We start from the raw sequence: 26,756 nt of genomic DNA, 5'->3' as shown, positions 1-26,756 counted from the left end.
AGAAATATCTTAAAAAAAAAAGAGTAGTAATACATTTAAGGTTAATATTCTTAGTTTATATATCCTTCTTTCATTTTATATATATATTTATTTAATTTTATGTTTATTTATTTATTATTACTGATTTTAAGTTTATTTTTGAGAGACAGAGAGAGACAGAGCATGAGCATGGGAGGAGGAGAGCGAGAGGGAGACAAAGAATCTCAGCACAGAGTCCAACACGGGGCTCGAACTCACGAGCCGTGAGATCATGACCTGAGCTAAAGCCAGATTATTAACCAAACTGAGCCACCCTGGCACTCCATAAAGTTTATTTATTATTTTGTAAGAAAGAGAGCACATGGGAACAGGGAACATGGGCAGAGAGAACAGGGAAGGGGCAGAGAGAGAGAGAATTTCAAGCAGGCTCTAAGTTATCAGTGCAGAGCCCCATGCGGGGTTCGAATTCATGAACTGTAAGATCATGACCTGAGCCAAAATCAAAAGTCAGACATTTAACTGACTGAGCCACTCAGACACCCCATTTTCCTTCTCTTATATGGGACCCTTCATAAGTTTTGACACTTGCTTATGTCTCCTTCACCACATCTGTGGTGTAGCCCTCTACCTGAGGACTTCTGTTATAGACAAAAAAATTTCAGATTATTGATGATGTCCTTTTTAATGAAAAGCTACACATACTCTTAAATAGTTATCTTTTTTTTTTAATTTTTAAAAATGTATTTATTAATTTTGAGAGCAAGAGTGCAAGTGGGGAAGGGGCAAAGAGAGGAGAGAGAATCCCAAGTCGGCTCCACACAGTCAGTACAGAGCCTGACAGGGGGCTCAAACTCATGATCTGCAAGATCATGACCGGAGCCGAAGTCAGAAGGTTAACCGACTGAGCCACCCAGGTGCCCCTTTAACAGGTTTTAAATAATATCTCTTCCCAAACTATTTTCTTGTGGCTTTGGGCAAAGTATGCAAGCCTCACATTTCTTATCTGTAAAAGAGACTGTGTGAAGATTAAATAAGATACCACATATAAAAGTTTGGTAAAGTGCTGGAAAATAATATTCAATAAATGTTTTTAGAATTATCAATAATAAGGTGAAAATTCATTAATTTCAAGTGACTGACCCTCACTTATGGTGCCAAATGAGTAAGAATAAAAGCAACCAGAAAGATTTGAGTTTTAATAGCAGATCAGATTTCTACAAAGAAACTAATTTCCTAGAAGCAGCTTTAACCTTGATAGGCCAAAATGCAAAATGAGTTCATTGGGGCTGATGACTGACGAGAGGCTAAGAAAAATATTTCCAGGAGCCTGATGAAATGTATGTAGTATACAGACCCAGAAATACATATACAAGGTAATTACTGATATCCCTATCAAAAATCCAGCTGTCTTTTTTGCAAAAATTGACAAGCTAATACTAAAACTCTTATGGAAATGCCAAGGGACGCAGAACAGCCAAAACAGTCTTAAAAAAAAAAAAAAAAAAGTTAGAGGAATTATACCTGCCAAATTCAAGGCTTACTATAAAACTACAGTAATCAAATTGATACTGGTATAAAGATAGACATAGATCAACAGAATAGAAATCAGAGTCTAGAAATAAATCTTTACACTTATGATCAATTGATTTTCAATAAGGGGGCCAACAACATTCATTGGAAGAAACAACATTCCTTCCATCAAATAGACCTGGGTTAAATGCAAACCCAGAGGCACAAGAATGAAGTTGAATCCCTACCTAACACCATACACAAAAATTAACTCCCAAATCGATCAAAGACCTAAATATAAGGACTAAAACTATAAAACTTTTACAAGAAAACATAGATATAAATCTCTGCCCACTGTTTTCTAAAACTGCAGTTCTGCTCAATAACACTCCTCACTAGAAAAGCTACTGTCTGTTCTCACCTACCCCTACAGGATACTACAGTTTCTGGGGACCAAAACTATCTAAGCTACAACAAAAAGATAATCCAAGCTTCTTCAGATCAAGACCAAAGACAGATCAGAGGGATTAAGCTTCCTACACTACAAGATGGAACCCAGTTAATAAAAGTAATGGCAATGGAGTGCCTGGGTGGTTCAGTCAGTTAAGTGTCCGACTTTGGCTCAGGTTATGATCTCACGGCTCGTGAGTTTCAAGTCCCACATTGGGCTCTGTGCTGACAGCTCAGAGCCTGGAGCCTGCTTCAAGCTCTGGGTCTCCCTCCCTCTCTCTCTCTCTCTCTGCCCCTTCCCTGCTCACACTCTCTCTCTCTCTCTCTCTCTCTCAAAAATAAATAAAAACATTAAAAAAAAAGTAATGGCAAGTCCTTAAGGAAGTGGTTCTGTATGCATATCTGATTCCCTGAAATATCATGGCTGAAAGAAACACAGAGCATACTTTCAAAGGAAGGAAGCAAATCCATGATTTTAAGTTAACTCAAAGTTTAGAAAAGTAATTTCTTTAAATATTAACAATGATTTAAAAAACCAATAGTTCTCCATATGGTTTCAGGACTTGAAATGTTAATTAAAACATCTAAACAAGCGGGGCGCCTGGGTGGCACAGTCGGTTAAGCGTCCGACTTCAGCCAGGTCACGATCTCGCGGTCCGTGAGTTCGAGCCCCGCGTCGGGCTCTGGGCTGATGGCTCAGAGCCTGGAGCCTGTTTCCGATTCTGTGTCTCCCTCTCTCTCTGCCCCTCCCCCGTTCATGCTCTGTCTCTCTCTGTCCCAAAAATAAATAAACGTTGAAAAAAAAAAATTTAAAAAAAAAAACATCTAAACAAGCAAAATTTTCCCATTTCTACATATGAAGCACTCCTATTAAGAACTTTACCTGATTTTATGAAGCTGTTTTGAAGTGAAGGATCCCCAGAAGAAACATATTGATGAGTTGTCAAATTTGTATTCCCAGACAGAGATTGGGATGATGCACGAGGACAATGGTCTGTCTGGGATCCTGTGGATGGATAGTTATATTGCCAATTTGAAGGTGGTTGTACACTGGCTCCAGGAAGAAAGCTACCAGAAGGCATTGATGTAGCAGCTGCGTTCTGAGAAGTAGGTAGTGGCATTCGGGGAACAGAACCACTGTGGAGTGAAGTTGTCACTGGATTAGAAGCCACAAGTGGTCTATAAAGAGTCTGCCCAGGTCCCTGATAATTACTTAAGGGAGAAACAGTCTGAGAACCACCATAGTTAGACTGTCCAGAGACGGGATTCAGAGTCTTTGCTGGTATTAGATGAGGGTAGGATCCTGGAAGCTGAGAATTATATCCTTGGCTCACTGATACTTGTGAAGACATCAGTGTATTTTGGACAGGACCTTCCAATAAGAAGAGAAAAAAATTAGTCTTGCAAACAAAGCAATAAAAATACTTCTAAAAATACAGTGCAACATGTGGTACTCGTACAATTCAACAATAAAAAGACATATAACGCAATTAAAAATGAGCAAAGGATTTAGACATTCAAATATATTTCTAAAGAGATATACAAATGGCCAACAAGTACATGCAAAAAACACTCAACATTATTAGTCACTACCGAAATAGAAATCAAAACCACAACAGGATGGCACTGACACCAAGTAAGATGACTAAAATGAAAAGACAGTAAACATTTTAGTGTTAACAAGAATGCAGAGAAACTGGAAGCCTCATACATTGCTAGTGGAAGTGTAAAATGGTGCAACTACAGCAGAAAACATTTTGGCAGTTCCTCAAAGTATTAAACAGTTAATGTATAATCCAGCAATTCCACTCCTACCCTGCATAAAAACTCATACACAAATGTTCATAACACCATTATTCACAATTGCCAAGAAGTGGAAACAACCCAAATGTTCAGCAACTGATGAACAGATAAACAAAAGGGGTGTATCTATACAATGGAATATTATTTGATCATAAAAGGAATGAAATATTGATGACATTTTTTAACACAGATAAACCTTGAAAACATTAGCTAAGTGAAAGATGCTGGTCACAAAAGGGCATACGTACAATGTATGATTCATTTACATGAAATGTCCGGAATAGGAGAATTCACAGACACAGAGACAGATTTGCAGTTCCCCTGGCTGGGTGGAGGAGGGAATGGGGAATAACTGCTAATGGGAATAAAGTTTCTTTTGAGAATTATAAAATATATTATAAAACTGATAGTACTGATGGAAGCAAAACTCTGTGAATATACTAAAAACCATTGAACTGTACACTTTAAAGCTGTTATATTAAAAAAAAATCCTGAAAATTATTTCTCCTACCCAGGAATAAACTGTTATTTCTATCCCTAAAATTAGACAATAAAAGGAAATAAGAAAGTTGGCTGCCATGCTGCTTTTCTGCCTGAGCTGTGGGAATGGGATGATCATGGAGGAGGGACAGCGCTGCTAGCACTTTGCCTGCAACACCTGCTGCTACATGTGCAACATCACTCACAAGGTAACAAATCCGAAGTTACTGAGTTCGAGTCCCTCATCGGGCTCTGTGCTGATAGCACGGAGCCTGTTTGGGTTTCTCCCTTTCTCTCTCTCTCTCTGCCCCTCCTTTGCTCACCTGCTCTCTCTCTCTCTCAAAATAAAGAAATAAACTTAAAAAAATTTTTAAGTTTAAAAAAGAATATTAAGAGAAAAAGGAAGTTATTAAAAAAAAGGTAAGATACCTTCTTATAAACCTTTTTATTATGAAAAATTTCAAACATACACAAAAATGTAAGACCCTTTATGCAGATTCCTACACATACAAAATAAAATGACTAGAATCACATTTGATGTATGTATTAGTTTTAGATAGCTTGATATTGTTATGATAGAAAGTTTTTCCATTTACAAACATGGTCTATCTCTACATTTATTCAAACATGTATCTTCCAACTATATTTCATGCTTTTTTCATAAAGATGTTGTAACTTATTTAAACTAAACCTAGTTAGGGGCACCTGGGTGGTTTAGTTGATTAAGCATTGGACTCTTGATTTCAGCTCAGTCATGATCTCACTGTCATGAGATCGAGCCCTGCATCACCTCCACACTGAGCATGGAGCCTGCTTAAGATTCTCTCTCTCTCCCTCTGTCCCTCCCCCACGTGCACACGCACGCACTCTATCTCCACTCCCAAAAAAAGAGGAAAAAAAAGAAACTAAATTTAGCTAATTTGCTACTAAATATTTTTTACCTCGTAAATAGTTATGATAGAATATTTAATTTTATTTCTTATTAGTTAAAATGCTATTGATTTTTCAAAGTACCATAAACACCCAATTATAAGGTGAGATTTTTCCTTAAAACTTATTTCTCAAAACAGAAGTCATCTTATATGAGTCCCTACAAAGGTTCTCATTGTACAAAAATGTTTTATACTAGTGGATTAATACTATTTATCAAACTGTGAGTAGCAATATATTAAATGACTTATAAAATCAATGAGTTACAAACTATCCTTTTTGTCATCAAACAGAAGACATTAGTTAAGAATGGCAAATATAGGGGCGCCTGGGTGGCTTAGTCAGTTGAGCATCTGACTCTTGGTTTCGGCTCGGGTCATGATCTCACAGTTTCACGAGTCCAGACCCCATATCAAGCTCTGTGCTGGCAGCTGGGAGGCTGCTGCAATTCTCCCTTTCCCTTTCCCTCTCTCTCTGTCTCTCCCCCACTCACGCTGTCTCTGTCTCCCTCAAAATAAATAAATAAACTTAAAAAAAAAAGAATGGCAAACATCACAGTACATTACATGTAATTAAAGACAAATATTGTGGTTTCATTTATATATATATATGTATATATATATTCATATATATATGTATATATATATATATATATGTATATATATATATATATATTATTCCCTGCACATCGTGTTACCTTTTTAAAACATGGATCGTATCAACTTCCCTGCTCAAAACTTCCAAAGTCCTTATCTTAGCTTGTTGGACCCTCTGTGTCCCTGGCTTCCTTTCAGGTCTCATCTCCTATTTCCTTTTTTAAAAAATACTGGACATTGATTTTATTTTAATAAAACACTGCCAGGATAATACATATGTTCTTTCTGATCTGGAAGTAAAGTATCCTGTATCCCTTTGATTCTGTTTGTTTCCTACTTGCTCTCTAAGCAAATTTTAACATAAAGTTCAATTTTTCTGTAAGGTTAGGTTTAACGTAAAGTATGTCAACTCAGACAAGAAAGGCTTGAGCCACATACAAGTGGCTTGAGCCACAGATTCACTACAACCATATTTGTTATGTTAATCAAGTATGATTCTTCTCTCATTAAGACCCTTCCACTCCCAAATTGATTTTACTATTAGTTAATAATATTTGTTTATCTATATAGGCCAAGGAGTCTTTTTATCTGATATCTCTAACTCAGAAGAGGTGGCTATGCATGTTGTTCTTAACAACTTGGAGCAGATTAGCGGTTGCAAACATATGCCTTTACAATTCTACCTTGTAACAGTTTACCATACAATATAAAATGGCTTAATGAATAATTTTCAGTAAAGACTGAAAGTTCCTCTTTAAATATGCATTTACAATGAAAATCCTCATCTTTGAGTCTAATAAATGCATATGGTAAAGTCACTCCGTCAGCTGACTTCAATTAACACATTTAATAGCCAAAGACCATTAGTCTCAAAATAATAAATATTTTAAATAAATAAACAAACAAATAAACTGTACATATGCAGAGCACCCGGCTGGCTCAGTCAGTAGAGCATGTGACTCTTGATCTCAGGATCGTGAGTTTGTGTTCCACACTGGGCACAGAGATTAATTTAAAAATAAATAAATAAACTGTGCATATGTGTTTTATATGAAGTGTAAGTGTGTTTCACAATAAGCATTTTAAAATCAAAAAGTGCATTAAAGGGGTGCCTGGGTGACTCAGTTGGTTGAGCATCCAACACTTGATTTTGGCTCGGCTCATGATCCAAGGGTCATGTGATCAAGCCCTTCATTGAGCTCCGTGCTGACCAGGGAGCGTGCTTGAGATTCTCTCTCTCTCTCTCTCTCTCTCTCTCTCTCTCTCTCTCTGCTCCTCTCACCCACTCATGCTCTCTTTCTAAAATAAACAAAAAAAGCCTTTAAAAAAAGTGCATTAAAGATTTTAAATAAAATGATTTCATAAGTATAGAAGGAAAAAAATGAATGTTTCTAATACATAGTATTTAAATTTTTTCCTTACATATATCTTTTTTTAATGTTTATTTATGAGAGTGCGCATGCACATGTGTGCAAGAGTGGGGGAGGGGCAGAGAGAGAGGGAGATAGAGGATCAGAGTCCCAATATGGGGCTTGAATCCACGAACCATGAAATCATGACCTGAGCCAAAGTCAGATGCTGAACAGACTGAGCCACCCAGGTGCCCCTCCTTACATATACAGTAAAACCATAATTCATTCCAGAAACATGCTTGTAATCCAAAGCACTTGTATATCAAAGCAAATTTCCTCATAAGAAATCATGGAAACTCACATGAATCGTTCCACAACCCAAAAATATTCACATAAAAATGATTACAATACTGTAATATGATACAAAATAATAAATTCAAAATATAAAGAAAAATAAACAAATTAACCTGCACTTACCTTTGAAAACCTTCGTGGCTGGTGTGAGGGAGACAAGAGAGAGGAGGAGGGTTATTGTGTAGGATGACTTTCACTATCACTAATGGAATCACTGCTGTCTACTGGTAATTCAAGGTAATCTTTTTCATTTCGTGCAACTTTAACAAGGAACCTATCCAATGACATTTGCTTTTGCCTCCTTTTGAAAATTTTATGGAAATGTGACATTGCATCAATGATCATCCACTCCCACAGCAAGAGAGATAGAGAGGGGGAACCATTGGCTCAGTTGTGATCATGTGACATTTGGTGTCTTGTACCACTAGTATTGCAAGACATCACTCGTTTATCAAGTTACAATTTATCAGAAATGTTTGCTCATCTTGTGGAACGCTCGCTCACAGAACAAGTTACTCGCAATCCAAGGTTTTACTGTATATCTTTTAAATACAAAGTTTAAAGATGCATATGTTAATAAAATAAAACACCAAATACCACAAATAGTCATTTGTTTATTTCATACATACCCCTAGAATTTCATACTTCAAAGTGAGTTGAAGAAAAATGAAGAGGGGAAAATTTTCTCATTGGGAAAATGGAGAATTGCCTTTTCGGAGGATCACTTTATATTTAAGCATATATATAACATTTCATACCATAGGATACCAAATAGATTAAATTTTATTGTCAAAATATCATCTTAACTTCTTTGAACACAAAACTAAATCTGTCACCCTGCACAGTGTGGCACCATTCTGACTCAAATATGTGATTTGGTTCCCTTTTACTTAACTGCTAAATTACAAGGTAGGGGATTTAGGAGACCAGAAAATCCAAAACCATCACAATCATAGTCGTCTTTCCAAATAAGAAAACAAAACAAAAGAAACAAAAACACTGGGACCAGAAGGAACAGTTAAACCAATCCATTTAGTCCTGGCTCTTATCAGGGGCACTGTCTCCAATAAGAACATTTCTGGTTAATTTCTGGACCTTTCTATTTACATTTAGGGTTTTTGTTTTGTTTTTTTTTACTGATCTCTATCTTAAGACCCCAAAGAAAGCAACAGATTTATAAATGTGCATATGCCATGGTAATCCAATGGAAAAGTACTTAAAGTATTCAAATGGTGACCTTTTAGGCCTGGAATCATTTTAAGATAAGACAAAAAAAAATTGGCCATAGGGGAAAGGCCACTGTTCAATGGTACCACCAATGAGAAGTCACCAAAGAGAAAGCTAAATATATTCATGAAAAGCAGCTAAATATGTTACTTATCTGATTATTTACACAGGTTTTAAAAGGTTTCATTTTCCTGAATTTTATCCCCTCAATGTTTATAGAACCCATTTATATAGCCATCTTGAATGCTTCTTGAACAACACATGAGGTAAGGGAAGAGTGAAAAGTATAAATAAGCAACTTATCTCTGGCTGATCTCTGAAACATCAAAACAGAGAAATATGTTGTGGGAGATTAGCTAGTTTGATTTCTAAGAATACTATGCTTATATATACATGATTTATCAAACACTAATAAATGAATTACAGAATGTACATATTCCATTTTAAAAATATTTACTTACTTACGTATTTAATTATTTACTTACTTACTTACTTATGTAATCTCTACACCCAGCGTGGGGCTGGAACTCATGATCCTGAGATCAAGAGTCACATGTTCTCCAGACTGAGCCAGCCCCTCCTTTTTAACTATTTATTTTAGGGGGCACCTGAGTGGCTCAGTTCAGCTGAATGTCTTACTCTTGATTTCAGCTCTGTTCATGATCCCAGGGTCCTGGGATCAAGTCCCACACTGGGCTCCGCACTGAGCATAGAGCCTGCTTAGGATTCTCTCTCTCTCTGCCTGCCTCTCCCCCACCTCAAATAATTAAATAAATAAAAGTTATTTATTTTAGAACGTGCATATTCCAAAGGACTCTCAAGATTCTGGTACCCTGAAAAACTTCGGGCTAAGAGCAGCAAAGTAACCTGTCCCAAATCACACCAAAAGTCCACACAGTTCACTGAAGCCCTAGTCATTTTCTATATAGTCTAACTCCAGTGTAGTGCATATTCAATCTCTAAGATATAAAAAACTATCTAAAAAAATGTTATAACTCCTATACAATCAACTTCCTGATAGTACAAGGTCACTCTATATGAAATGTATATGGAAAGAGGCATTATAAAGTAGTAATTAAGAGCACAAACTGGGAAAAAATGTCCAAGAGTAAATTCTGGCCTTGACTTTTACTAAGTGTCCTTGAGCAAGATATTTATTTAACCTTTCTAGACTTACTTTCCTCATCTATAAAACAGGAAGAGTAAAAGCAGCTAAATTATAGCATTCATGTGTATAGTAGGAAGAAAAATGACCGCCCAAATATGTCTATATCATAATCCCTAGGATGTGTAAATAGGTTACATGCCAAAAAACAATTTAAGATAGGAGACAGAATTAAGGTTGCTAAGCAGCGGCTGGGTGGCTCAGCTGGTGAAGCATCAGACTCTGGGTTTTACCTCAGGTCATCACGATCTCATGGTTCATGAGTTTGAACCCGGCATCTGGCTCTATGCTGACAGTGTGGAGACTGCTTGGGGTTCTCTCTCTCTCTCCCTCCCTCTCTGTCCCCCCCTGCTCATGTGCTCCCCGTATCTCTCTCAAAATAAATAAATAAACTTTAAAGAAAAGAATTAAGGCTCCTAATCAAGTGACCTTGAGATAGGAAGATTATTTTAGACTATTTGGGTGGCCCCAATGTAATCACAAGGGTGAAAGAGGAAGGCAGGAGTCAGGGTCAGAATGATACTATATGGAGAAAGACTTGACAGGGCATCAGTGGCTTTAAAGATGGTAGGGGGCATGAGTCAAGGATCAAGGACAGCCTCCAGAAGTTGGAAAAGACAAAACATTTTCTGATAAGGAATGCAGCCCTGATGTACTACTTCAGGTTTCTGACCTTCACAACTATGACAATTTTGTGTTGTTTTAAGCCACCAAATTTGTGGTAATGTTACAGCAACAATAAAATTTAATACGATGTAAGAATGAGATTTCTATGAAACATTTATGATGTTTCTCATACAATTAGTATAAAATAAATGCTTGCTCTTTTCATTTAAGAAACATGTATTTGTGTCCTTAATGCTGCAGCACTCACCTTAAGTCTGTTACCAATAAACCAAATAGTTTCATCTAAACTAATCTTGTTTTTCTAGTCTTTCATTTAAAGACTGATGCTATACTTAGGCTAATTATTCATTTTATGTCAAATGGTTAACAATATTCTATTAATTCTCTCATTGAAAAGACATATTTTACCAAATATCTTTGGAGGAAACAAAGGTAAGGTCCACTCCAACCCTGCCTCAAGTAGCTCACCATCCACATTGGAAGACAAAGAACCAGGCAAGGGCAACAGAAAATGATGCGATAGTGGCAACTTCAGGACACTATGAGAGCACAAGGAAGCAGCACTTGGACTAAAATGAAGGCAGAAAGGTAACAAAGATGGTTTCCTGAGGAAGACAAGTTTCAGCTAAGATCTTTTTTTTTTTTAATTTTTTTTTAACATTTATTTATTATTGAGAGACAGAGAGCATGAGCATGGGAGGAGCACAGAGGAGACACAGAATGCAAAGCAGGCTCCAGGCTCTGAGCTGTCAGCACAGAGCCGGATGCAGGGCTTGAACTCACAAACTGCGAGATCATGACCTGAGTCTTAGTCGGACGCTTAACCAACTGAGCCACCCAGGCGCCCCTCAGCTAAGATCTTAAGAGATCATCGAAGTTAGTTCCAGACAAGGAGTGCCAAGAGTGTTTCCAGAGGGACTCCTGGGTGGCTCAGTAGGTTAAGTATCCAACTTTGACTCAGGTCATGATCTCATGGTTCATGAGTTTGAGCCCTATGTCAGGCTCTGCGCTGACACTGCAGAGCCTGCTAAGGATTCTTTCTCTCTCCCTCTCCCTGCCCCTCTCGTGCACTCCTCCCCGCCCCCCGCCTTCTCAATAATTAATCAACTAAGTAAATAAACAAATAATTTTTAGAAAATAGTGTTTCCAGAAAAGGGAGCAACATGTGTAACAGCCTGTGGTCATGAAAGGGCATTGTGAAAGAAGTTCAGTCTGCCAGAACAAAAGTCAAGTGACTGAGTCAAATGTCTAAAGTGAAACAGGAGTTTAAACTACACCCTCAAAGAGTTTGGATTTGAGCCTAAAGGCAATGGGGAGCTTTGGAAAGGCTACCAGTGGGACAGTATAAATTTGCACATAAAAGAACCTCTTGGAGATTAGAGGAGAAATAAGAGATTGAAAGGAGTCTACAGCTGTAGTCCAGGCAAGAAATGATTGACTAAACAGCAGCAGTGGGAATACAGAGATGTTTGACTCAATAAAAACATTTGTAAAAAGTTAATTCATAAGCACATTGTGGGTCATGCAAATAGAAACAGACATCTCACAGCCTAGTCTTATCACAAGATTTCATGGCCCACTTCATATTTTTATTTACTGTTTTATCATCGGCTAATGTTGAAAGGCCTTTAAGGCAAGTAAAAGCCATGCATCATCAAAATGCACAAAATAAAGGGGGCCTGGGTGGCTCAGTTAGAAGAGCATGTGACTTTTGATCTTGGGGTCGTGAGTTCAAGCCCCGCTCTGGGCCTAGAGCTTACTTAAAAGGATTTAAGCCAGTTAAGCATCTGACTTCGACTCAGGTCATGATCTCACGGGTTAGTGAGTTCAAGTCCCGCATTGAGTGAGCTCCTGCCCACTTAAGGTGAGCCCCACTTCTCTCTCTGCCTCTCATGAGATTCTCTCTCCATCCATGCTCACTTGTGCCCTCTCCTCAATTAAAAAAAAAAAAGGATTTTAATATTTTAATTCTGAAGTCATTAATAAACTAAGTAACCCATCAAAATAATAGATTAGGGATTATGAATGGGTCCAGAACACCCCACTGTGGCATACAAGTTATTTTGAGCAGAGGGCATGAGTTGCTGAAATCTTTTTTTTAATGTTTTTAAAAATTTTTTTAAATATTTGTTTTAGTTTTCAGAGAAAGAGCACAAGTGGGGGAGGGGCACAGAGAGAAGGAGACACAGAATCCAAAGCAGACTCCAGGCTCTATACTGTCAGCACAAAACCTGACACGGGGCTTAAACCCACAAACTCCGAAATCATGACCTGAAGTCAGATGCTCAACCGAGTCAGCCAGGTGCCCCAATGTTTGCTTATTTTTGAGAAAGACAGAATATGAATGAGGAAGGGGCAGAGAGAGAGGGATACAGAGATTCTGAACTGGGCTCTGTGCTGACAGCAGAGAGCCGGACTCAAGACTGGAACCTGCGGCGAGATCATGACCTGAGCCGAAGCTGGATGTTTAACCGAGTGAGCCACCCAGGCGCCCCTTCCTGAAATCTCTTATTCACCTAAATGCAGAGTCTCCGAAAAGAACTCCAAAGAATTCAATTATCATAAATCTCCAATCCAGGAACAACCAGAAATGATGGACTCTTATCACGTGATGAGAAGTCTCCACACCACACCTAAACATGCATTGTCACAGAACTACCAAATTTCCCATGTATTCTACTAAGGTCCCATTTATCTTTCCTAAAATCATTTGTTTTTCCATAAGCACCCTTCTCTCTCTCCCCTCCCCCTATTAAGATGATACATAAGTCCTAAAGTCTATTTATTTGCCTCCTTGAGTAACATTTTTGTAAACTCTCATGATACATATGAAAATCATGTCTCTTCTCTTGTTGATCTGTCTCTTGCCACTTTAATTCACAGGCCCCCAAACACCAAAACTAACAGGGTAGAAAGAAAATTCTTCCTCACTGACAAGTGAAAATAAGTCTCATCTTTAAAAAGAAAACACAGGGGTGCCTGGGTGGCTCAGTCAGTTAAGCGTCTGACTTCAGCTCAGGTCATGATCTCATGGTTTGTGGGTTAGAACCGTGCATGGGGCTCTGGGCTCACAGCTCAAAGCCTGGACCTTGCTTCGGATTGTGTCTCCCTCTCTCTCTGCCCCTTCCCCACTCGTGCTCTCTCTCTCTCAAAAATAAATAAACCTTAAAAACATTAAAAAACAAAAAGTAAATGAAAGAAAAGAAAAAGAGAAAAACAGTGACTATGATAGTCATGCAAATGATGTTCCAACATGTTCAAAATAAAAACAATCCAATCAATTTTGGCTTCAGTCAAACATAACCCATCACATTACTTAATGTTTTAACTTTGAACTGTACTGCTTTTGTAGATGTTTTTATTTTAATTTGTTTAGGTTTTATATTGCACTCCAGCTATTAACATATGAAATTTATGGCTAGTTTTGTGTTTGCATATACATTTTATAAAAAATAATTTAACATTGGGGTTGCAAAGAAATATTTAATACCTGTACATTACTTAAGTTTTAAAAAACTGAAGAAATAGAACTGATAGGATTTGATGTGGAACTGAATATGTGAACTGATGTGAACTGAAAAGGGGAAGCAATAAAGGTTAACTCTCCAGATTCTAACCTGAACAACTCAGTGGATGATAGTGCCATTCACTGGATAGAAGGAGAAGAAAAGAATTGGAGAAGGCAGAGAATAGCAAAAGGAAGAGGGGCTGGAAAATTAAACATACTTGCTGAGAATGCAAGCTGATGCAGCCACTCTGGAAAACAATATGGAGGTTCCTCAAAAAATTAAAAATAGAACTACCCTATGACCCAGCAATTGCACTACTAGGTATTTATCCAAGGGATACAGGTGTGCTGTTTCGAAGGGACACATGCACCCCAATGTTTATAGCAGCACTATCAACAATAGCCAAAGTATGGAAAGAACCCCAAATGTCCACTGGTGGCTGAACGGATAAAGAAGATGTGGTATATCTATACAATGGGGTATTACTCGGCAATACAAAGGAATGAAATCTTGCCATTTGCGACTACGTGAATGGAACTGGAGGGTATTATGCTAAGTGAAATTAGTCAGAGAAAGACAAATGTCATATGACTTCACTCATATGAGCACTTTCAAAGACAAAACAAGTGAACACAAGGAAAGGGAAACAAAAATAATATAAAAACAGGGAGGGGGACAAAGCATAAGAGACTCTTAAATATGGAGAACAAACAGAGGGTTACTGGAGGGGGTTGGGATGGGGGATGGGCTAAATGGGTAAGGGACATAATCCATGAAATCCATGAAATCATTGTTGCACTATATGCTAACTAATTTGGATATAAATTTTAAAAAAAATAAAATTAAAAAAAATAATAAATAAATAAAAACATAGTTTCAGTTGGTACCAAGAAATCCAAGTACAGAGGTACAACAGAAAGACAGCTATTTGCAGCCAAAGAGATGGGTTTCAGCTTATGATATAACTTTGGTAATCACTGGCATACGCATAACATTTGATACCATGGGAATTAATGATATCCAGAGAGTATATGTAGAGTAGGGAAAGAAGAAACCCCGCCACAGAAATTATGTGAAATAATATTTGTTATTTTCCTGAAGACTTTGAGTTCATTTATTTACTTTTTTAGCATAATCTCTACACTGAATGTAGGGCTCAAACTCAAAACTCTGAGATCAAAAGTCACATGCTGTACTGAGTCACCCAGGCACCCTTATTGTTATATATTTTTAAAAAGCAAGAAAGAAAAAGAAGAGAACCAGGTCAGAACCCTGAGGAACACCAACATTTAAGAAAGAGAAGAGGGGCACCTGAGTGGTTCAGGTGGTTAGGCATCTGACTCCTGATTTTAGCTCAGATCATGCTCTCATGGTTCTTGAGATGAGCCCCTCAACAACTCGCTGACAGCATGGAGCCTACTTTGCATTCTCTCTCCTCTCTCTCTGCCCCTCCCCACCCACACGTGTGCTTTCTCTCTCTCAAAATATGTAAACTTAAAAAATTAAAAAAAAAAAAAAAAGAGAGAGACCGAAGGAAAAGGCAATCAAAAAAGGTAGAAATATTGAGAATATTACTGTTAAAAAAGTAGCAAACAAACCAGAAGGGTCTGAAATGAAAACAAGTAGTGGTAAAGGTTATCAGTTGCTGCTTGAAAAATACAATGAGAATTGAAAAGACATTTTTTGTACTTAGTAACCAAAAAGTCCTTTGTGGCCTTGTTTAGGGTTGTTTTGGGATGTGTGTGGAAGTAGAAGCCAAATTCAGAGAGGGTAAATAGGCAAAGAACCAAACAAGAGATTAAAACAAAAGCAGATGAGGGGCGCCTGGGTGGCTCAGTCGGTTAAACGTCCAGCTTCAGCTCAGGTCATGATCTTGCAGTCCATGGGTTCGAGCCCCACGTCAGGCCCTGTGCTGACAGCTTGGAGCCTGAAGCCTGCTTCAGATTCTGTGTCTCCTCTCTCTGTCCCTCCCCCACTCAGGCTCTGTCTCTATCTCAAAAATAAATAAAAACATTAAAAAAAAAGTACTCATCAAACAAAACTAAGAATAACATGGTATTTGTTCTTGTATCTCCCAGTATCTCCCTGCCTTGATTTTACCAGTTTTCTATCAGGACAGTAAGTTTTGATAAGTGTAAAAACACTGTCAGTTACTTTTGGGGAAACTCTTCTCCATGATATCAAAAGTTCCATGGGGTGCCTGGGTGGCTCAGTTGGTTAAGCATCCAACTTCGGCTCAGGTTATGATATCGCGGTCCGTGAGTTTGAGCCCCGTGTCAGGCTCTGTGGTGACAGATCAGAGCCTGAAGCCTGTTTCGGATTCTGTGTCTCCCTCTCTCTCTGTCCCTCCCCCACTCATGCTCTGTCTCTCTCACTCTCAAAAATGAATAAATGTTAAAAAAAAAAAAAAGAATAAAATAAAAGCAAATGACCACTTCTCAATTACCCAAACAGCAGCTTCAGAATCAAAGTGATCATAGGTTCCACCTTTATCAATTCCTAGTGTACTCAATGGGATCCCAGAATCTGCATTAGTAAAAATTCCATGTAGTTATGGTTCTCAGGTACTTCAGAATGAAACTTTATAAAGTTTAAAAACCACTGATTTGAAAAATTATTGATACATGATTATTTGTGAAATCTAGCATGCAAAAACTGAGATACTTCTGCATACTATCCCAATGAATGCTAAGCAAATTATAATTTTAAAAGTTTCTTCAAGAAAGCCTACTCAACAGTCACAAAAGCACACTGAATAAACTACCCCTTTCATGCAAATTTAATAGTAAAAGGAAGAGATGTAGTCTGGCATGGTTTCCCCTCAAATTTCAGGTAAGAAAAAGACTTATGATCTTTGTATTCTTAAGCAATTCATTCATTAATCCATTCAGTAAATACATATGGAGCTAATATTTACCAAGGACAGTTTATACTTTCCACCTATCATACATGAATCCAACTTAATGACTAATTCAAATTATTTCATGTAAGTATAAAAAAAAGAGAAAAGTAACCAAGTATTCAAAAATATCACATTTTAGCGGGGCCTGAATAGCTCAGTCAATTGAGCGTCCAGCTCCTGATTTCAGCTCAGGTCATGATCCCAGGGTCGTGGGATTGAGCCCTGCCTTGGGCTCTGTACTGAGCATGGAGCCTTAAGATTCTCATTCTCTCTCCCTCTCTCTCTGTGTCCTGCTCCGGCACTCACTCTCACTTGCATCTCTAAAATTACAAAAAAGAGCGGGGGGGGGGGGGGGTTTGAGTGGCTCAGTCGGTTAAGCGTCTGACTTCGGCTCGGGTCATGATCTCATGGTTCGTGGGTTCAAGCCCCGCATTGGGCTCTGTGCTGATAGCTTTGGGTTCTGTGTCTCCCTCTCTCTCTGCCCCTCCCCCACTCACACTGTCTCTCTCTTGCTCTCTCTCTATGTTAAAAAAAAAAAATTAAACAAAAAATAAAACTAAATTTTAAAAATCATTTAAAGAATCACATTTTAGATAGCAATACATTTCTTAAACCTTGAAAAGTTCCTTTTTTGTGTGTATGTGGTTTTTTTTTTTAGACTATATTTATCTATTTTGAGAAAGAGACTGCTCAAGCAGGGGGAGGAACAGAGAAAGAGGGAGAGAGAATCACAAGCAGTCTCGGCCCTGTCAGCACAGAGTTTGATGCAGGGCTTGAACTCACGAATAGTGATATCACGACCCGAGCCATAATCAAGAGTCAAATGCTTAACTAAATGAGCCACCCAGGTGTCCCAGGTGTATATGCTTTTAAATACAACAGGCGTGAAGGGCAAATTAAGTACTGGGAAAATTTTTTTGATTCATCACGTCACCCCACACATCAAAATATATTCTGATCACTTAAAGAGCTGACTAAGTGAAACTACAAGTGCAACAAATGGATGCCACTGAATGAATACAACTTGTGGGTCAGTCACTAAAAATAAGGGCTTTAAGGAAACAATGGAAAGAGAAAAGCAAATGCAAGGAATTTAAGCGGGGGGAGGCTCAATTTCAAGATCTAGAAGACATTTATGAAATGTGATGCTGAAATCGTCAAAGAAATTGACTATATACTAACAAAAGTAAGGGTCAGGTCATATATTAATTATAATCCAAAAGAAAATAAACTAGGTGGAAGGTTTAAAAAATATCAGCAAATACTTACTACAATTATATGCATCCACCTACACAAAGAAATACAAGAAAATGTTCTCTGATCCTTGATTGAGAATCTAATTCAAGATGCTAGGTCCTGGGATTCAGAGATAACAAACCAGATAAACTCAGTAACAGTGTTTAAATGAGACCTCCTAGGTTTGAAGCTAGGATCCACAATTTATTATCTGTGTGACTTTGAACTAGTTCCTTGCCCACTCATTAGTTTCCCCGTCAGTACATAACAGTTCTTACTCCATAGGGCTGTTGTGAGGATTAAATGAGATGATGCAGATAATGCAACCTAGCACTGGGCATGGAGTAAGTAAACAATAAAGTTAATTCTTATGGTTACAATTGTCTTTCAGGAACTTCCAGTCCATCAGCAGAGACAAACAAGAAGCTGAACACCTTAAGTTTTCATAGACATATACAAAGACTTTATGGAAGTCCAAAGTTACTGCCCCCCACTGAAAACATGAAAGGGCCACAACAATCATTGCTACAGACCACATACCAATTTTATTCATAGCATAGTTTAATCATGACTAAAGACTTCTTATATCAAGTACACAGGCATAAACATAGTTTACATCATTGTGAAACTAAAAAACATCTACATTTCCATCATGCCTACAATAGAGATAGGAGCACAAGTCTTAGCATTTAAATTGATGACCAAACAATACCAGCCCCGCCCCAGCAAAATTCTATTATTTTAACTGCTAATGTTGTAAAAAACAAAAAACAAAAAACAAAAAAATCCATGGAAAAATTCACCAGAAGGAGTTGGAATTAAGCTCTAATCTTATACTAAGTGAATACGGATTTAGTGACTTAAATTGCAAAATACCCAATTCTAAAACTTTCATTCAATAAAAGTGGTTAATTTCTAATATGCTAGATACCATGTGGAGAGCTAGAGAAAGGATGATGTGCAAAAGCAGATAAATATCCTTGTTATCACAGGATTTACAGTCTAGCAGGCAGACAGATGTTATTTTATAAAATAACAATACAACAGGAAAATCGGGTTGGGACAGAGAAGGGCAAATATCCTTCTCACCTTTAATCTACATGGGAAAAAGTGATTATTACATAAATACTGCAACACATAAAATTAATAAAACTGCATAAAATTAATAAAACTTGCTTGCCTTAGCAAGCTGACCCAAATAGTCAATTAAACTGCTAATTAAAAGTGGGAGTCAGGGGCGCCTAAGTGCATGGTCAGTTAAGCGTTGGACTCTTGGTTTTGGCTCAGGTCGTGATCTCACAGTTTGTGAGTTAGAGCCCCACATCCGGTTTCAAGCTGACAGTGCAGAGCCTGCTTGGGATTCTCTCCCCCATCTCTCTCCTCTTCCGCAGCTTGCACGCGTGCACACGCACTCTCTAAATAAATAAATAAATAAATAAACAAACTAACTAACTAAAAAAAAAGTGGGGGTGCCTGGGTGGCTCAGTCGGTTGAGCGTCCATGATCTCACAGTTCCTGAATTCGAGCTCCACATAGGGCTTGCTGCTGTCAGCATGGAGCCTGCTTTGAATCCTGTCTACACCCGTACCTCCCCCCCGCACCCCCCCGCACCTCCCCAGCTAGTGCTGTCTCTCTCAAAAATAAACATTAAAAACAAAAAAAGTAGGAGTCATGAGGAGCACCTGTCTGGCTTAGTCCATGGAGTATGTAACCCCTGGTCTCAGGGTTGTGAGTTCAAGCCTCACACTGGATACAGACATTACTTAAAAAAAAAAAAAAAAAAAAAAAAAAAAAAAAAAAAAAACTTTTTAAAAAATTTTTTAATGTTTATTTTTGAGAGAGACAGAGACAGACACAAAGACAGAGACAGAGACAGAGACAGAGACAGAGACAGAGCATGGGTGGAGGAGGGGCAGACAGAGAGAGGGAGACACAGAATCTGAAGCAGGCTCCAGGCTCTGAGCTGTCAGCATAGAGCCTGAAACAGGGCTCGAATCCACGAAATGCAAGTTCATGACCTGGACCAAAGTTGGACACTTAACCGACTGAGCCACCCAGGTGCCCCCAAAAATATTATCTTAAAAAAAAAAAAAGGTGGGAGGCATGATTTGCCTTTAGCCTTATTACATACTAATGAGATGAAGATATGCCAGTTCAAATAGTCTTACAGTTTCACTGTCAATTTTTGCAAAGGAAATATGTGTACACAAATCTATACAGGCTCAGAAAAACCTGTCTAGACAACCTTTAGATTGTAATGCCATGTAACAATCCACTACAGAAAAAAAATGTCTTGTGTGTGAGGAATTATGTAATATAATGACACCATAGGGGTGCCTGCATGGCTCAGTCAGTTAAGCATCTGACTCTTGATTTTGGCTCAGGTCATGATCCCACAGTTATGGGATCAAGCCCCAGGCAGGGCTCCATGCTGAGTGTGGGGCCTGCTTAAGATTCTCTCTCTCCCCCTGCCCCTCTCCCCCAAGTTTAAACTCTCTAAAATAAAAAATAATAATAATAATGGGGCACCTGGGTGGCTCAGTCAGTTAAGCATCTGACTTCGGCTTAGGTCATGATCTCACAGCTCGTGGGTTTGAGCCCCACACCAGGCTCTGTGCTGACAGATCAGCTTCAAGTTCTGTGTCTCAGTCTCTCTCTGCTCCTCCCCTACTAGCACTCTGTCACACTCTTTCAAAAATGAACATTAAAAAAAAAAATTTTTAACAAAAAAATAATGACACTATAAAATATGATACAAAGTTACAGAAAAATGAAAAACTATTCAGTTTTTTGACTATCTAAAAAATATCTGAATATTCAACTGAACTGTAATATGTAATTTAAGAAAGCTACCTTAGGAGGTACAGGCTTCCATCTATGGAATAAGCTATGGTGATCAAAGGTACAGCATAGAAAATACAGTCAGTGGTGTTGTAATAGGGTTGTATGGTGAGAGATGGTAGCTATACTGGTGGCGAGAGCAGCCTAAGACATAGAAAAGTCCAATCAGAATATTGCACACCTCAAACTAATGTAACATTATGTGTCAACCACGGTTTTAAAAAGTTACATTAAATCTAAAGCATAAAAATATTCAAAAGAAGGGCGCCTGGGTGGCTCAGTCGGTTGGGCGGCTGACTTCGGCTCAGGTCATGATCTCGCGGTCTGTGAGTTCGAGCCCCGCGACAGGCTCTGTGCTGACAGCTCAGAGCCTGGAGCCTGTTTCAGATTCTGTGTTTCCCTCTCTCTGACCCTCTCCCATTCATGCTCTGTCTCTCTCTGTCTCAAAAAATAAATAAACGTTAAAAATATATATATATATTCAAAAGAATATTTAAGCACCAATAACTGCCTTGAAAGAGTTAACCAATAAAATTAGATTCCAGCACTGAACTTTTTTCTTTCACCTTCTAGAGAAAAGCCTTCTCCAATTCTCTATCACATCCCTACTGACGTTATTATTAGTGGGATGAACAAAGAAACCCAATATAGGTCATTAGCCACTTTACTAGAATAATTCTACAAAAAATTTTTAGAAATGGAGATTATAAAGACTTTCGAAATTGTATCTTTAAAAAGTGTATGTATTTGCAGTCCTATGATTTCCTTTCCTAAGTGAATCCCTATTGGTCCTGGGCAACCTGTGTACAGGGACTGTTTTCTTATTCTCTTTTACAGTCCCAAGGACAGAACTTAAGAGATGTGTAACAAATGTCCGTGGATAGGAATAAATCATCATAGTGACAACATCTTTCATACTACACATTGTAGTGGCTAAATTCCTTTAATGTTTCAAAATTATCACAATTACATATAAACTTACACGCATATTTGCAGGATTTGCCATTTAAAACTCATGTAAAATTGCAATTTATGGATTGTAAGAAAAAGCCATAGCCACAGGACATTTTGCTTAAGTTTTTTTTTTTTTACCTTAAAGTGAAAGTCTTAAAATGATTTCATCCCCACCGTAAATGTTACTAAGTAGCCTAGAATAAAACGTAGTTTACTTAATCTGTTACCACAAATATGAGAAAGAACAATTCATTCAACTTAACACCATTACAGTACTTATACTTATTCCTGCTTCTGCCTACAAACCTGCCTACTCATAGACATTTTTAAAAGTCTTTTAGGGGCGCCTGGGTGGCTCAGTCGGTTAAGCGTCCGACTTCAGCTCAGGTCACGATCTCACGGTCCGTGAGTTCGAGCCCCGCGTCGGGCTCTGGGCTGATGATGGCCCAGAGCCTGGAGCCTGCTTCCGATTCTGTGTCTCCCTCTCTCTCTGACCCTCCCCCGTTCATGCTCTGCCTCTCTCTGTCTCAAAAATAAATAAACGTTAAAAAAAAAATTTTTTTTTTAAAATAAAAAAAAAATTTTTTTTTAAAAATAAAAAAAAAATAAAAGTCTTTTAGAGCCTTCTTTGTAAAGAAAACAGTAGTCTTCTCTAAACATAATGTAAATTAGCTAATATAATCACTGGCTATTTTCCAGAACTTCACAACAATCTTAGTTTCCAATGAGTAATTTATTTTAGTTTTATTCTATTAGTTTTCTTTCCACAAGTCAAAGATTTATAAGTAAATCAGTAATTTGGCAAAATCAGATGTTGGCAAAAAAATCTTTCTTTCTCTACTATAATTATAGTAAGCTTAGCAAATCACAATGCAGGACAATGTAAAGACTCTCAGAAGAAGCATAAAACTATACAACTCTCACACCAAATGACAAATTGTAATGCCACATTGTACGCTGTGGAAGGGAGGTTCAGAGGTGTATCTAACCACTTTTTTCAAGTGAGGTAAAGACCTCTGTAAATCAAACAAGAGATTTAATATTTCGTTCCTCCAAAACTGGAAAACTGAACACATGGCCTAGGTACAATTTGGGTAAAATTTTGGAAGAGATGAGCAGGCCTTAAAAGAGGACTCCCAAGGGGTGCCTGGGTGGCTCAGTCGGTTAAGCGTTCGACTTCGGCTCAGGTCATGATCTCACGGTTCATGAGTTCGAACCCCACGTCAGGCTCTGTGCTGACAGCTCAGAGCCCGGAGCCTGCTTCGGATTCTGTGTCTCCTTCTCTCTCTGCCCCTCCCCTGCTCATGCTCTCTTTCTGTCTCAAAAATAAATAAAAACATTAATAGAGAGAGAGAGGGGAATCCCAAAAACACCATCATTCATTCATCTCCTCCAATTCCGACTAAGACCCCCACCCCACTGTAGGCACTGAGGAACTGAAAATAATCAGCCCCCGATCTCTGCTCTCTGGAAGACAGGGTAAAGTGGCACGGAGGAAGAAAGCACATAAACAGGCACTATGAGTCTTGTATGCGAGTTCTGAGGTACGCATCGAATCTGTATTTTTCATCTATGTATACCCAGGGTGTTACATACAGCAAGTGGTCATTAATTGTTCAGCGAACGAATGAATAAACATGAAACATCAACAAGAGCCCCGGGTTGCGGCTGCATATTCACCGCCGTCTCCTTGGCCTAGCCGCCCACCATCACCCGCTCATTCCCCCGGCCGGGAGGTTACCCTCTCCTCCGGTTGCCACAGGCAGCTGCAGTAACCAAAGGTCAGCTTGAACGCGGACCCAGGCTGCGCCAGCCGCCCGCCCCAGGGCTGTACTTACCGTTGGTGTAGAGAGACCCCGAGGCCGAGGCGGCCCCGTTCTGGGCCTGGAGGCCGGCTGGGGCGCCGCCGGAGATCGGTATCCCCGGCTGGGACATGACGACTGTGCGTATCGGGGTTGAAAGGGGCTGGTCGGGGTCTGCGACAGCGCCAAACCAAAGAGGTGAAAGACCACTGCTGGAAGCGGAGGGAAGGCGCTAACGACTCGACTGTAGCGAGGAGGAGAAAGGGCGGTGCATCAAGTGTTTAGGTACAGCACGGCATTCTTCCCAGCCCGCCAGCGGCCACGGCTTGGCCTGGGAGCTGAGGTTTGGGAGTCAGACCGGAGAAGCCGAGAACACCCGGCTGAAAGGCGGCAGCCTAACGAGAAGAGGCCCCGTCCGGAAGTGGCTGTCAGCCGGGAGCCGCGCAGGCGCAATAGGGACACGTGGCACTTCCGGCTCCGGGCTCGCAGCTGCTGCTGATGTCGGTGCGCAGTCTTCTCCCCTCGGGGCTGCCCAGAAGCCACCTGACAGCTCCGGGTGTCCCAGCCCGAAGTACCGTGCTAGACTTCGCCAGCCACGTCACTGAGTCTCACCGTCGGCCGGAAGTGGCGTGTGTCACCTCTACGGAAATCCCCGCCGTGGTAAACGTCATCTCGCCCGCAGTGCCGGGATCTGAGAGCAGTCAGGGCTTCAGTAGCTGCTTTCCAGGGGTAGGACTGACACTGCCTCTCCTCTTGCTTTTGTGAAAATTACCAGAGACGACAGACGTCAAAGTCCTCTGTTGAGACAATACCTCTGGTAGCCGAACCGACTGATATTCATCGCAGTATTTCATTTCACATTTCATGATCATATTACAGGTGTAAATTTAAAGGAGTGGCTTTTTTTTTTTAAGGGAATAGCTAATTATGTACGTGTGTTAAAAATGTAATCAAATCGGTAGCAGGGGTAGCTGAGTGGGCTTAGGTCATGATCTCGCTGTCCTGAAATGGAGCCTGTAGGGGCCTCTGCACTGACAGTGTGGAGCCTGTTTGGGTTTCTCTCTTTCCCTTTCTCTCTGCCCCTCCTCCTGCTCTCGCTCGCTCGCGCTTTCTCTCTCTCTCAAAATAAAAAAAAATAAAAAGATTTGTGTCCTTTAAAAAAAAAAGTATAATCAGGGCGACTGGGTGGCTTGGCTCAAGTCATCATCATCTGCTGGTTTATGAGTTGCAGCGCTGCATTAGGCTCTGTGCTGACAGCTCAGAGCCTGGAGCCTGCTTCAGTTTCTGTCTCCCTCTCTCTCTGCCCCTCCCCCGCTCACGCTCTGTCTCTTTCTCTCTCTCTCAAAAATAAACATTTAAAAAAAGGTAATCAAATCAAGGAGGAAGCCTTTGTTTTTTGACTAGAGGACACCAACTAATTTTAATTTTGAAACTCACTGATTCATAGCAGAGTCATGCGAAAGTTCATTAACAGCACATTTAAATGGCAGTTTTATTTCCTCTTCTAAGAGTTTACAGTAAGGTAAAACATTCAAACTCCCTTTTGGGGCAAGTAGACTTTTTTTTTTTTTTTTTTTTAACTTTTGAGGCCAAAGGGAAGTAGAAACCGGAGTGACTGGATAATACAGTTAATTGATGATCTTGGTAATCATTTTAGCTGCCTTCATTCTAGTTAGATTTTTCCTGCTCTGAGCTGATGATAAAGCTCTTCTTTAAATTATAGATTTGTACTGTTGATTAAAATGTCATGCCAAGGGTTTTGCAATCCGTGAAGGGAGAAGTACATCTTATTTAATTCATTTAATATCAAATGCCTGCTCTGAAATACACTTACATTGTATAATGTTAAATTACATACAAAATAAGCAAGAGTTAAACCACTGTGTCAGGCCTGGAAAGTAAACCGTAAGAATTCAAATAATAAAGGGTTAAATTTTATCCTAACCCTGTTTTTATCATTTGCCTCAGTACCTTGTTAAAAATGTTATTTGCTGTGTGTGAAATTAAACAAGATACAAACAAGTACAAAGATTTCTTTCGGATGAAGATGAAACTTTTGGTCAAACTTTATTGCTTTGTCTTCAAAGGGACAAATGCTTAGACCTGGTCTCAAACTTCGAGTAGTTTGAGCCTGGTGGCTCAGTTGCTTAAGTGTCTGACTTCAGCTCAGGTCATGATCTCAGGGTTCGTGAGTTTGAGCTGCACATCAGGCCCTGTGCTGACAGCCTGGAGCCTGCCTCAGATTCTGTGCCTCCCTCTCTGCCCCTACACCATTCTGCCCCCCTGACATTCTGCCCCCCTTTCTCTCTCAAAAATAAATAAACATTTAAAAAAACACTTGCAGTAGTTTAATTTTTTTCTTTTTTTTTTAATGCAACTTCTTAAATGGTTTATTGACCTTGGCACAGGAGTTTGATTTAGTTAAATCAAGCTTTCTTTGGACTTTGTTCTGTTTAAGCAATATCTTTGTGTTGGGTGGGGGGAACGGTAGAGAGGATTAACCATTTTAAGACATAAATCATGGCTGGTTAAATCAGGTTAAACGCACATAATATGTTAGTGCGTTTTCTAAAATTTGTTCCACCTGTGTTGTTATTCTACAAAAAACTGGTTAAGTCTTTCAAATGTTTTTTACATGTTCAATGTAGTCAATTTTAAAATACTGAGAAGAAAAGCAACATTTGTCATCCGCCTACCCTCAGGGACAATAGGAAGTTAAGTTTAAGGAATTGAGGTAAAAGCATAACTTAAAAAGTTAAGTAATTATCTTATGAAGTATCATCCACACATTGTCAGATCATTCTCTGACTTCTTTTTTTTCTCTCTGACTTCTTAAAGCGTAGGTACATAAACATGAAGCAAAAATTATTAGTGCTATTACCAGTTGTTAAGGTTATTGTTTTTATTTTGTTTTGGTCAACTACCTGTACCTACCCTACAGTACTGTATGTTTTTCTAAACTGATGTCAGTAACATATTCTACCTCTTTATCCTTGTTTTCCAGAACAACAGGACCCTTCTGCCACGTATATACCATTCA

The 26,756-nt window shown here is 39.0% G+C and overlaps 1 protein-coding gene across 1 annotated transcript in view; it reads right to left on the bottom strand.

Annotated features, from left to right (window-relative positions):
- Positions 1-24,344, bottom strand: part of SEC24A (SEC24 homolog A, COPII coat complex component) — a 72,634-nt gene extending 48,290 nt beyond the window's left edge. Inside the window, exons 1-2 of the mRNA XM_030318264.2 lie at positions 23,753-24,344; positions 2,822-3,310 (exon numbers count right to left, since the gene is read on the bottom strand). Of these exons, the coding sequence (XP_030174124.1) occupies positions 2,822-3,310; positions 23,753-23,849 (586 nt within the window). The 5' untranslated portion in view covers positions 23,850-24,344. The remainder of the gene's footprint in view (positions 1-2,821; positions 3,311-23,752) is intronic.
- Between the last annotated feature and the right edge of the window lie 2,412 nt (positions 24,345-26,756).

This window comes from Lynx canadensis, chromosome A1 (genome assembly GCF_007474595.2).
Source record: "Lynx canadensis isolate LIC74 chromosome A1, mLynCan4.pri.v2, whole genome shotgun sequence".
NCBI classification, from domain to species: Eukaryota; Metazoa; Chordata; class Mammalia; order Carnivora; family Felidae; genus Lynx; species Lynx canadensis.
The sequence above is the reverse complement of the archived record's forward strand: the minus strand, read 5'-3'. Positions and strand labels throughout refer to the sequence as shown.